The 14,255-nt window shown below is 37.4% G+C and overlaps 1 protein-coding gene across 1 annotated transcript in view; it reads right to left on the bottom strand.

Annotated features, from left to right (window-relative positions):
• Nucleotides 1–14,255, bottom strand: part of LOC137975147 (mediator of RNA polymerase II transcription subunit 16-like) — a 33,464-nt gene that overhangs the window by 14,924 nt on the left and 4,285 nt on the right. The window contains exons 6-14 of the mRNA XM_068822225.1: nucleotides 13,265–13,417; nucleotides 12,755–12,854; nucleotides 10,927–11,010; nucleotides 9,528–9,593; nucleotides 6,659–6,733; nucleotides 4,817–4,938; nucleotides 3,986–4,155; nucleotides 2,654–2,718; nucleotides 1,764–1,910 (exon numbers count right to left, since the gene is read on the bottom strand). Coding sequence (XP_068678326.1) covers nucleotides 1,764–1,910; nucleotides 2,654–2,718; nucleotides 3,986–4,155; nucleotides 4,817–4,938; nucleotides 6,659–6,733; nucleotides 9,528–9,593; nucleotides 10,927–11,010; nucleotides 12,755–12,854; nucleotides 13,265–13,417 — 982 coding nt within the window. The remainder of the gene's footprint in view (nucleotides 1–1,763; nucleotides 1,911–2,653; nucleotides 2,719–3,985; nucleotides 4,156–4,816; nucleotides 4,939–6,658; nucleotides 6,734–9,527; nucleotides 9,594–10,926; nucleotides 11,011–12,754; nucleotides 12,855–13,264; nucleotides 13,418–14,255) is intronic.

Below are 14,255 nucleotides of genomic sequence, written 5' to 3' on the forward strand. Positions count from 1 at the left end.
CGTAGAGGGTAACAATTAGGTACTAAATAGTTTTGCTTTGATCTAGTCAGATTGAGTGTTCAGCTGAGGTTTCTTTTCTTGGATAAAAAGCATTTCGTAAACTAAGCATTCAAATTCCCACGGCATTTCTTAAGAATGGTAAATTGTTCCTGAAGATCTTTGTTCTTCTGATTGTGGGCGTCTCGCAGGTGTTTTCCAATAGCAGAGTGCTTGTGTTCCTCAGTGCGTTGGAAAAGGTGTCGGCAAGTATAGCCAACATAATCCGCATCACACAGATCACATTTGAATTTATAGACAACGCATTGTTGATTTATTAACGGTGGTTCGGCCTCTGCTACTTTGATGTCGTCGGCAATTTTCTTGCTCGTAAACACTGGGCGCAGATCGCTGTTTATTTTCTTTCCAAGATCGGACAGCTGTCTTCGTACAACTTTGGCTGATCTTTGATCCTTGAACGGCAGAATAATTCGAACGGGCGCATTTGCTTGAACATCGCCAACTTGCGGTTGATTTCGCGACTCAATGAATCTCAATGAATCTGCGCCCAGTGTTTACGAGCAAGAAAATTGCTATTATGATTATGATTATGATTATGATTATGATTATGATTATGAAATGATTATGATTATGATTATGATTATGATTATGATTATTATTATTATTATTATTATTGAACTTTCGAACTAATAGCAAGTAAGAAATAACTTTCAAAAAGAAACACAATTTTAAATTTGCAAAACATGTTTCGGATGATCGACATCCATCGTCAGTTGTGAATACAAGTGAAACCGCTAGACGGTGTTATATAAAAGATAGCTAATAACATGCATAAGTACTGATTAAATAACAACGTGAATAGAAAATACAATGATGAGAAGACAATGGGTATGGACGAGGAAAATTACAGTGAAAGTGTTAAATTGACATGATTAACCTGCTTATTTAATGAGGGTTTTTCCCAACCTATGTGTAAGGCCTCCTTGATTTTTAGTTGAAAAGGCGTGGAGGCGGTGTCAAGGATTGAAAAACACTCCTCCGAGCATAAAGATCTGCATGCTTCTGACCCATTAATGTGCTGAAAGATATGCGAGTTCTTATCCGATGTTAAATGTTCACGAACACGTGTAGTTACTAGCTTGATGTCCAAGTTTCTATTGTAAAAACTTGGACATCAAGCTAGTGTTTGCCCCATACAAGATTAAGAACTTATTCAGTGCCAAAGATGCTATTTCCAAATTATCACGATCCCGTGTGGTTTATAAATTTTCTTGCGCAGGCTGTAGTGCCTGCTATGTCGGCGAAACAAACCGACATCTTGCTACACGTGTTCGTGAACATTTAACATCGGATAAGAACTCGCATATCTTTCAGCACATTAATGGGTCAGAAGCATGCAGATCTTTATGCTCGGAGGAGTGTTTTTCAATCCTTGACACCGCCTCCACGCCTTTTCAACTAAAAATCAAGGAGGCCTTACACATAGGTTGGGAAAAACCCTCATTAAATAAGCAGGTTAATCATGTCAATTTAACACTTTCACTGTAATTTTCCTCGTCCATACCCATTGTCTTCTCATCATTGTATTTTCTATTCACGTTGTTATTTAATCAGTACTTATGCATGTTATTAGCTATCTTTTATATAACACCGACTAGCGGTTTCACTTGTATTCACAACTGACGATGGATGTCGATCATCCGAAACATGTTTTGCAAATTTAAAATTGTGTGTTTCTTTTTGAAAAATATTATTATTATTATTACCTGCAAGGTGATGCAGTTTGAACATGCGCAGGTCTCCTGTCATGGTCACCCCTACCACACAACAGCAGCAAGGGGAATAACAGATGGCACCAAGCAAACCTGGGCTACAACCCACTCTTGAAGAGGACGCCCTTTTAGCTAATGAACCTGTTAATAAGATCCAGTCACCACTACAGCTATACATTCATTGCAAAAAAATAAGGAATAAAAAAGATTTATGAGCACTCACTGTAAAGGATGGGGTGGATATACAGGATGAGGGAGGTTGAGTTAAGGTACATGTATATAAAAAGGAGCTATTTAAGTAGGTTAAAAGGGGAAATAAATGGAAAAGTGTGGGGGGGGGGGGGGGTGGGGAGCGGTAACTAAGGGACAAGTAGAGAGTGTACACTCAAATTGAGAACCCCACAAAAAAGCCATGTCCCTATTTTCAAACTCACCCAGTAAAATAAAATCCCCTTTCAGATGATTCATAATAAACCGAGTTAGAAAAATTAACCAGTTTAAAATAATAACACCTAGTAAAGAGAAAGTTTCTTGTGAAATAATAAAATTAAATGCAAACTACAAAAATTAACTACAGTTCATAATTATTACGTAAACAAGATCTTTAAAATTAATTCTACAGTAAAACTTGTGTGTCTGTTAATTTTTGTTAAGTCCTAATTATTTTAAACAGAGGTGTAAATTATGGCACACATTTAATGTCATTTAATGTTATCTTCAAGCAGATGTGTGCAATAATTCATGTGAAACGTCGTCCCAGCCTGTTTCCCCCACATTAATTTTGCTTTTTCCTTTTTTTCCCCAGGTTCAATCCATTCAGCACTTTTCATGAATTTTCAACTCACAGCTGTGTCAGCAACAACTGGAAATTATTTCATACTCACCAATTTCTGCATCTACTGAACTTTGGAGTTTTGTGGAAAATGAACCATTTCGTAACAGCTTTAAACTGCAAGATAAGGGTCAAGTCACTTTATTTAACATCTAAACTACAGTACATGTATTGAACACTGTATGCAGTTCCGTCAGCTCCTATTAAGCTAGAACATGTATCTCTGAAAGCCATTTGAAGTACATTTAATTTTCAGTCACTGCTCAGTTTTTATGTATTTAGACCTATACGTGAAGATACCTGGATCAGAGTAAAGCCAAAATAGAAGTCACGTTTCTCACTGAAAATCGCACTGGAAGCTTCAGCCCCAAAAGGTGCACATAAATTAACTACTTGAATTGTTTCCTAAATGAAATAGTCCCGCGACTCTTAATCAAACCACTTCTGCAGATCTGGAGGGTCCGAGTTCGAGTACCGGTAAGTGCATTGTACAGTTCTTTGTTCCCTATATCTTGTAACCCATAACCCTTATTATAGCTTCCTTGCATCTTTGTAAACATTACTTTAATTCTGTATTTATGTGTATATTATTTTCTCTTTTAATAGTGTGAAACAAAATAACTCTGAACCCGAACTGCATGTTTATCGATGAAATAAACATCCTTGCGTGGGTTTGTATTCCGAACACGACAGCTGTTTGTGAAAGTGCGTCTTCGTCATGTAGTTCGTAGTCATGTACTATTGTATTGCTGTCAAGCTACGTGTATTGTTTAGAACAATAAGCAAGCTAATGAGGCAGACGCGTATATCTGTATACGCATATACGGGTATATATATACGCGTATGTTCGTATAACCAATACGCGTATAGATATACGCGTATTATGCGCATATTTTGGTTAACGTATTTCTGAGCGGTACTGTATGCTGTAATGTTGTCACTGAATGGATCAGTGCCTGAATACAGAAACCGATAAGGTGATACATGTACGAAACATCAAGGACATGTGCAGCGAATTGCACAAGACAGAGCTTGAGGGAAGGTATACATGTAGGTATTTTCATTCCTTTTTAGGGGATTGATTGGTAGAGTGCATATTCAACCTAGGTAAAATGAGAGGAGAACGGATTTTACTGACAACATAATTATACGTGTGTGACTGAAAAAAGCCGAATTAAAGAAAAACTTCAAACATTCATACTAAGACCTGAATACTGCTGTAACAGTAGAATGTTGCTGATCTGACAAAATAAACTTTCCAAGTCAAATACTCAGGAAAACAACAAAACACAGTATGTCTATATCACAGTGCATTAATCCCAGTTCTGCTCCCTTGAAAAATGATAATAGGTAAGTACTGTAATATATAAAACACAACAAATACCAAGTTAATAACTGAAGTCTGTCATCATCATATTGTACCAAAAGTATTGATGCAGGATATGTCAACAGGTTACTGGTCGGTGACAAGTCCACTTTGGGTGTCGGCAGCCTAGGCAGACAAAGGGACACGATGTTGGCAGGATCTTTGTAAGTTTTGATGATAGTCCATTCCTAGGGGACAAAAACCAGGACCATGGAAATCAAGTCATTGATAATAATAAAGAGGACTTGCCTTACTGATACAGTTGTACAAGTCAATGTAGTTGGAGAAACTGCGGCGACTTAAGAAGACAACGTATGGTAGAATTATCTTTTAATTCACTAGTAATGAGTGATAACTAAAAGATTATTACCACAAGCTCAATTCCTCCACAACATCATAATTTAAATTGTAGTTGTAGGGAAATGCTAAAATGATAAATATGTACACGGCAAACTGTCGAGATCTGTCATTTTTGGTCGTAATCCTTATGTTATCCTCTTTTCTTCACATTTTTGTTCTTTTTTGAGGCGGCATTGTGTTAAGTGATCCCTGGAGTAAAACAAATAATCTTATAAAATTATCCAAGCTTAATACAAAACATTGAGAAATACACCCATAAGTTGAGAAACAGATGTGTTCTAGAGGCAGACTGCTCACAGGGAATCTAAAGGGTCAACCTAGAATTGGTGCCATGCATTTAAAATCCAAAGTTTATGGCTTGATTTGTCAGGTCAGTTGTTAAGCTTTGTCTAATACATGTACATGCATTTGAACCCTAAGCCAACCTCTTATAATTTGAAACACAGCATTAACATTTTGTTTACTGTCAAGTCTGACTTATATACTCACATATACACTGTAGTTCGTCATGTACGGATGGAGATGTGATGCTATTTCCTGTTGGAATCTCTCATGAACCTGCACCTTTCCTTTCTTCATTTCCCAACGTTTTATACAACTTCCATTTTTGCCTATCAATTGTAATCAGTAAAACTAATAGGTTAACAAAATTAATTATTAAAAAAAGAAGAAACTAGCCAAATATTACTTTGTCCAACAATAAAGTATAAGGTGCTGCCTTGACTCTCTTGTTTTCCCCTTCCTTTGGCACTAGATTTTCCTGAGCATGCATAATTATATAAGAAAAAGACTTCAAAAATCAACACAACTTATTTTAAAAAATTACATACTTACATCTTTAACCAATTCCCCCAAAGATTAAAACTTATAGATTTCCATCTGTCTAACATCAGACAATAATAATTATTTAATTCAACTTTATAATTATGTCCAAACTAAGATAAACATACTACTGATTCATCTGCTTTAATCCTGTTGACCACAATTTTCGCTCCATATCTGCTACGATAATGTATTTACACTTTTGAAGTTACTGCCTAATGTTAAAAAGGTGGCCTCCATTTTAGTCAGTGAGGCTCCATGTCATAGCTGACTTGCTTGCATGCCTCAATAGTGTATTCTTTTTCTGTCAGTTGCATACGCTGATTAGTAACTGTTTTTTAGCTTTTATTTTTACTAGTGCCAACAATGAACCATCACCTGCTGCTTAAGATACTGGATAATGTCAGTAGTACATAGAGGGTAGTGCATAGAGGATATTACAAGGCTGCCCGCCGAAGTGTGGTTTTCCGCTGGCTGAGGAACGAAAGAAGCGGAAAACGTTTTTCTCACACATGGCTGGGAGTCTGGGTACAGGTCTGCGGGGGGTTTTCAGGTCACATGGCTCATGTAAAGTTCCAGTTTTTGTTTTGCCATCCGCCATTGCCTGACATGCCCCACCCACCCATGAAGTACTTGTAGAATGTTTTAGTTGAGGTGATCTTATTCTCATTGTAAGACAATTATGTTATTGTTAATAAAGGTCAGGCTGTGTGGTTGGGCTTGGCATGAGTCCCAGCAGTGTGTGAGAAATGAAATTTCTCCTAGAGTGTTGAAAAATATTTCACTTGTTCGCTGCACTCACTCGTGAAATATTTTTCAACACCAATGAAACACTATATAAACAATATAAACACCAATGAAATACTAAATCATTTCACGGAAGGCACCGAAAGGCGCAATCTTTGTACATGTATGTAACCATAGCAATTACAGTGATCTTTTCACGTGTGAAGATATCATGTTTTCGCACAAAAGCTCACTTGGTATTTCAGTGGTGTTTATATAATAGATCCGGCGCAGGGTTTTCAAATGCGTGACGAAAGTAATTAGCAAACTGCTTTGGTTTTGCATTACATGTACTTCCCTCAGTGATTGGTTCGAAGTTCTTGCGGCATACTTTGGTTTTGGTTTTACGACACTCGATTGAAACTCACTCTGAAGTACTTTCTTTCTACAATCATGGACAAAAGTGTTGGGAAGGTAGCTTCATTTTACAGATAACCCCCCTCCCCCTTATCAATGTTGGATTTTCCAGGGGAAAAAATGGTGACTTTTCTTACCTGAAGAACTCCAACATTGAATATGGGGGAGGAGGGCCACAAGAGCATGGTACAATGTATTTCCCAAATGCTTCAGCCAATAGTTAGAATAATCGAATTACATGTAGGTGTGAAGTGAACTGATACCCGCAACCTTCCCAACAACTTTTGACCAAGATTGTAGTTCCCTGCAGTTTGACTCAACAAATTATTGTAATACTTATTGTTATTATCCTACATGTATATGTACCTGTTGTGCATACCAGAATTGCTTCACCAGAGTTCTTGGACATAAATTGGAGATTATTTACATGATATTCAGCAACTGTAAATCACAAAAAAAATCTGAGCTGTTTTGACACAACATGCACAATGCATCTAAATTACGTGTACCTGTACACAACCAATGATACAGCTGACGTTACGATCACAGCTTGACCTTTACTGTAATCTTAACAAAAAAAAGATCAATTCCAAGAATTCTGATCCAAATTCATCCAAATACCACATTATGCACCCGTAACAAGGATGGCACTAAGAATTTTCAATTTGGGTCCTGGGGCCTGCATGTCTGATGGCCAAATTGGGGTCCCAAGCATTTTTGGGGGTCCCAAAATCTTGGTGACCTTCTGCGAGAAATAGAGTATTTTTTTAGGTAATGAGAAAGAGAGAGTAACCAACTTTCTAATCTTTACGACAGTACTTAGTACTGTAACTAGTACCAATAATAATAATAATAATAATAATAATAATAATAATAATAATGTAATGTGATGTTAATTTTTGACAAATAAATAGACTTAGACAGTGCTCAATGTCATGTACATTGTATAACTGAGGTGTTCCTATCCAGCATTGTCACGGGCAGCTTTGAACTGTTCTTGTTGAAGCAACACTGCTGCTGTACTTTTGTGATCCACCTGATTCATGTACCGTACAAGTGTCAATCACTGGAAATCTTTGCGTCCAGTCGTGGGCACGTTCTTCTTTCCACCTTTTACCTGGTCCTTTCAAATCACAGACAACTTATCGCCCAAATTCCTTGTTTGCAACCATCCAAACTCTTTCAGCCAATTTTAGCCAAAAAATCTTTATCTAAAAATGACCATGTCTTCAACCTTTCTCAGTTCCTTTTCAAGAAGTGTGAGCACTTGTATTTCTCAATCGATCAAACAATCAATGAGCAAACAAATGGCAGGAGCTCAATTATGTTTCCTGGATGTTTAATCATCTTCACCAGTCTCCTTTGCACGGCTAAATCCAACATGGCGACCACTATGTTACTTAAATTTTTTTTTTTTTTATTTTCTTTCGCATGTCGCCCAGTCGCCCAAACAACAGATATACTGACAAATCAAAGCAAGTTGTTTGAGTTATTTAATACATGTACAGTACAGGTCGAAGATATGCGGCCCAAAATGCGCGTGTAAAATGTGCCTGCGTGTCAAACACGCACGCGTCTGCGTCTTTGACACGCGCATGAAATACGCACATAAAGCAAAGCTCATTAGTATGTATGAGTTAGCCCATTGTCGACCTATTGCGGTTAGATCATTGTTAGTTTTAATAGCTTTTTACTGTACAAATGTATATGGCAATGGCTATTCAGCTGAACATCGTTTGGCAAACCCAGCACCGTGTTTGTTTCAGTTCACAGGTAAACATGTGGAAATAAGTAGCGGGGTATTCTTGATTTAAAAAAAAACGTAACAATTCGCTCGCGCAATATTTATGTCGGGCGCATGAAAATGTTAAAACTTTCCCGTTTTCAGCACTTTCTTAAGCCTTGTAGAACCAGTGATATGAAAATTCAAAACTTCTTGTCGCGAAATCGTCAGAAGAAGCGATTGTCACACATATCAATGTCGCGTGTCTTTGTAAAAATGAGAGAGATACAATCCGCTCGCAAAAACTCGTCTTGTCAGGTGCGTCAAAATGAATTTCATTTCAAATAAGAGGTTAAACAACGGAACATTTTCCCGTTTCAAGCCCTTTCCTATGCCTTAAAGAACCAGAGATATGAAAATTCAAAACTTCTTGTCGCGAAATCGTCAAAAGAATCGGTTATCTCACATGGCGCGTTGCTTGTCTTTATTGACATAACGTACATACAATTTGCTCGCAAAAACTCATAGTCTGGCGCGTCAAAATGAATTCAAATTCCAATAAGAGCTCCAAGAAGGGAACATTTTCCCGTTTCAAGCGCTTGCCTACGCCTTAAAGAACCAGAGATCTTGTCGCGAAATTGTCAAAAAGAATCGCCTTGCATCCTGGGACACATTAAAATTTTGATGATCACTTTTTTTTGGATTTTATATAATTTGCGTAAAAATGCACGATTTCTGCGTTAACACGATCTCTGTGTAAGCTTGAAGAAGGCTATGTGTATGTGAACAACTCATACAACATTTACAAGTAACAAATTTTATATTAACATTCACAACAATATTGACAATTACAATTATAACAATTATATAGCTGTATCAAATATTTTTGCCAACTGTCCAAATTTAAAATAAAGTTGGATAGTTTTTGCAGGAATGTTTACTTCAGCTTTGAACAAACTGTCCAATTTGAGAAAAATCTGTATTCTTTCCATCAACCAATCAAATGTAAAGACAGATAAGAGAACTGAGTATTGGCCAATCAGGTTGCAGCTATTTTAACCATGCAACGTTTTTGGGCCACGGACAGACACCAGAAGTGAACATGTTGCTTGCTAGGGCAGTGGTTTCTCTCAGATTTTTTAACTTATCATCCCTAACAGTGAGAACAAACCATTTTTTAGAAGCTATTTCAAAATTGGACAGCATGTAGTCCTACGGTATTACATATACTTATTAACATCTCAAGTAACAATCCGGTGTCACTCTGAAAATCTTTAGGATGGTGGTTAGAGAGAGCTGCCTGGCTATAATCAGTGTTTGACACTAACGCTTGCCCGATTGTCAGGGGCAAGCGAAATATATCCATGGGCAAGTGAAACAACTCTAAGACTTGCCTGATCGGGCAATCAGAATTTTTGGTCAACTAATATTTTGCGGAACGATTTGATTTGCAAAAAGAAAATTAATTTTGTGGTTTAAAGCACAAAATTCACATAATCAAAGAGAACTTACAGTCTTGTTCAATGTGTGAATGAGGAAACAGGCAGGGAAGAGGATCTGACAAAATCTGACAGCCATCTAAAAAAAGGGAGATGCATGTTTCATGACAAAATCAGATCACTGGATTGAACAGGATTTGAACCCTGAAATAAAGTAACTACTGTATGTAACTGTGACAATCTAAAATCTCAACATGCTTGAGTCTTTGCTCAGTTCAAATATGTCATCATGGCAGGGTTTGTAAAGTAGCGACCATATTTCTGAAAGCACCAGACATGACACTTTTTGGCACCAACATGCGAGCTACCTAGGGGGGTCTAGGGGGAGTTGGGGGCATCCCCTCCCTCCCAAAATAAATTTTTAATAGAACTGTCAGAAACGTTGTTTCCAGTGTTCCTGGAACCCAAGAATCAGTTTCCCAGGAAACTCTCTGGAGTTCTCTCAAATTTTCTTTAACAAATAACAGTAAATGAAAAATTAAACAAACCTCTCAAAATTAATATTGCATGTATCAAAACCCTGTCATAATCTTCATGTTCACATTTTCTTCAGATTTTACTTAGGAGTCCACTTTTAAAACAAAATGATTATCTGCTCCCAGTTGGCTTGATAGCTCAGCAATTATTGGTTATTATAAGTACTGCATCACTATAGCAGAGGCCATGGTTCAAATCCTCCATGCATTCTTTTGTTACTGCTAAAGTACTAACCTACATGTACATGTACATAACTGTGATGATACACGTACATGTGTATGAAGTCTCAACACAATAACTCCACGGGTTCCAAAATATATTAAATGTCAACTCTTTGTCGGCAAGAAAGGTTTCACCCAAGTGATATTTACAGCTGTATGTTTCAATTCTCTTTGGGCAGGTTATTTAAACAAAGTCAAGCTAGGACTGCACTTTTTTAAAAACTATTTTTACCTTCAGTACTTTTTAGAACTAAGAAGTAAGATTCTTCAAGAAGAATATTTTTTCCCTCTTTGTTCTTAACCCATTGACCCTGGGAGTACAGTGTAAGACTTAACAGATTTTACTCTGTCTAACACCAGATGATTTGACTCGGGCATCCAAGGGCATTTGAAGTGTCAATGAGTTCTGTCCCCTCTCTTTAACACCCAAACCGGCCTAAACCAACCAGACTTTAGTATTTTACTCTGTCTAATGCAAGAAGATTTTACTCATCAATGTCCCCATTAACCCTTTAACACCCAAACCGACCTAAACCGATCATACTTAGTATTTTACTCTGTCTAATGCCAGACGATTTTACGCATGAATGGGGAACCCCCAGGAGTCAATGGGTTAATTTATCACCACTAACACCACTGGAGTCCATTTGTAAGTATTGGACAACCCTCCCACTCTTAGGCTTGGCTAAGTCTATATTACTTTTGGAAATCAACCTGGTATTCCAGACAAGGAGACTCTGTAGAACTGAACAGCACTGCATGATTCACCATCATTTGCTACGACTATTACTTTTCCCACTACACAAAAAAATGCAAAAGAGAAAATAAAAATTAACGCAACTCTTTGACTTCAAAGGCTAGGCTGAAATTGCAGCATTAGTGTTTGAAAGGATAATGGAAATAAATTATAGTCCTTCTTTATACGATCAAAGCCGTGGTCTGGAATTTCCGATATGATGCTGCACATGCTACATGTATCTCAAACAGTCATTAATAGTAACAATATTATTTAACTTTTTAATGTTGACTGCTGGCATCATGATAAAAAACGTAGTACATTATAGACGAGTATGTTTCTGTATTGGAGATTTTACTCAGTCTAACACCATACAATTTTACTCATCAATGCACTGGGGCCAACTCAGGCAAGAAAGGGTTAAGGAAAAATCTGGTTTTATCAACAGAGTTGATAATGTAAATTGGCCACCGTACAGAGATTCTAAAAGCTGACGTTTCGAGCGTTAGCCCTTCGTCAGAGCGAATCGAGGGATTATGGGTTACGTGTAGTTTTTATAGTAGAGTAGGAGCTACGCTATTGGTGGTAACATGGCAACGTGAAAAATAGGAATATATTAGTTAAATGAAAAGCGTTCGTTAATACCGTGAGGATTAAGGGTGCCGATTTGAAAGATGAATTTTTGTTCCAGATTCTTGCGGCTTTCCGTCGTACCTAGATGTAGGGAAAGGCCGCAGATAGCCATGTGTTTTTTGGAGTGGTTAGGCAGATTAAAATGGCGAGCGACTGGCTTGGATGCATCCTTGTCATTCTTTTCAACATCGCGAAGGTGTTCGCGGAATCGGTCACCTAGTCGTCTACCTGTCTCACCAATGTATAATTTATTGCATAACGTGCAGGTTATGCAATAAATGACATTTGCGGAGGTACATGTGAAACAATCGGAGATCTTAACAGATCGCTTAGGTCCCGATATCTTGCTAGTGTTAACAATGAAAAGACAAGTTTTGCATCGTGAGCGCGCGCATTTGAAAGTGCCGGGTTGCTCGTTAGTTTTGAGCGCGCTTCTAACTAAAAAGTTGCCTACGTTTTTGTCGCGTTTGAATGAAATAAGTGGAGGTTGCGAAAAGATTCTACCAGTCTCGGGATCATTTTGGAGTAATTTAAAATTACTAAGAATGATGCTTTTGACTGCGTGATTATGAGGATGGAAAGTGAGGGTAAATGGAATTCTGTCATTCTTATCTTTTTGTGACGTTTGTAGTGATGACTGTCGATCAAATTGTTGGGCGCAATGATGGCCCGCTTTGACCACAGAGACAGGATAGCCACGTTTTTCGAAGAACTGGCACATCTCCTCTGATTTGCTGGAAAAATCGGAGTCATCACTACATAGACGTCGAAGTCTAAGAAATTGAGAATAAGGGATGGAGTTCTTGACATGTGATGGATGTGACGATGAATACAACAAATAACTGTGTGAATCAGTAGGTTTGTAGTGCACACTAGTACATAGCGCGTTGCCTCTAATAGAAACGTTGATATCTAGAAAAGCCAATGAAGTTTCCGAAGTTTCCGAAATTTCCCAGGTATATTTATTATTATTATTATTATTATTATTATTATTATAATTATTATTACTTTCATTTAAGGAAAAATCCACTGGCAATGGATATCATGCATACAGTACATGTACATGTATCAACCTTTTGTTAATTTAAATAATTTATTATATAAGGCAAAAGTTATTATTAATAAGTACATAATTTATCATGTATTACTGCAACGGTACTAAACTGCACTTACTGTTTGTAAATGCGAGATCAGCCACAGCAACTCTTGCACGCACTGTTGCCAAGCATTTTCTCGTTATTTGTATTTCTGGTTTTATGGTTGTCACACAAATCTAGAAGGAAAAGAAAACAGTAATTTTCAATGACTACAAGTACATACAGCTGTAATTTGCTTCTAATTACAAACAACCACAGATTAAAGGAAGAGTTTAGAGTTGGCACATTGTAAGAACTTTTGACTTACCGGTATCTTGAACCCACAGCATAAAATTAATAAAGGAGAGCAAGTAAATGCATGACAGCAGGGATTTGTATATGTACAGTGTAAGGCGAACAGGTTGAATACTACTTGGTTTTCATTCAGATTTTTTTTAGTAAAGAAACCATTTGTATAAGAATGGCCATCATTTGTCGCTCAATTAAGAAGCACAACAATACTGTTAGCCTATGTGATGAAATGTGAATATTACACATAGATAAGACTACAAGAAAATTCAGAACAAAAAAATTAATATTGACTTACAAGCCCTGTTTCACTGATGGCCACCCATCCATCTTTGGCTCTCATCCCTTCAATCTCTACCAAAGGATGTTTGCTTTTATTGTTAAAGCGCTCTCCAAGCTTCTTGGGAATGACTGAATGTTGTGGATCATCGCCGTGAAGGGTAAAAAGGTTCTGTTGATAAAAAAGGAAACATACATGAAATTAAGGGGTCTGTCACACAAAAACATCAACCATTTTATGTACTTCCAACAGTGGAACTTTTCAATTTTACTACCCGGTACTTTAATTTCTTATAATATTAACTTTTTTCCTACATACACCAGTACATTGTCAAAGGGAGATCCTCTGAGAGAAACGGGTTTACTTAACAATCGCATACAGTACAACTGTTTATCCCTGTTCAGACTCTCACTTTGGTACAGCGTAAATGACAATTTAATTTATATCCAACACAATGACTTATAATTCTCTGGCTAATGCCAGACGATCATGTTCAAAATTGTTCACTGCCCTGACCTCTTCAGTTTTTCCCCTCTGCAAATTTGTACCAAACACTGCATTATTTATTAACCCAGTGACCTCTCAGGTGCCCCAGGATGTCCCCAGTTGACGAATGAAATCATCTGGTGTTAGACGGAATAAAATCTGTTAAGTCTCACTCCCAGGAGTCACTGGGTAAAGGAGTCAAAGAATATTGAACTCTAGTGTCTCACATTAGAGACCTTAAGATCTACGACGACGTCGATGACAACGCCACAAAACAATGACATCATTGGTTAAAAGAGCATAAAATAATTGTGCTGCATAAAATTATGTGGCATGGTTTTAAGCTCATATTTTTGCAGTACTCTGCATGACAGTGACGTGAAATCACCAAATTTTAGGTTCTGATGACGACGTGAGCATGCAACAGAAGATCTGTCATTCTCTATTTTCAGCGTAAAACTGCTCGTACCGATTTATTTTTAGGATACTTCGCACACACTGTAGACATGAACGAGATGGAATA

Source organism: Montipora foliosa, chromosome 11, assembly GCF_036669935.1.
Source record: "Montipora foliosa isolate CH-2021 chromosome 11, ASM3666993v2, whole genome shotgun sequence".
In the NCBI taxonomy this organism is placed as follows: Eukaryota; Metazoa; Cnidaria; class Anthozoa; order Scleractinia; family Acroporidae; genus Montipora; species Montipora foliosa.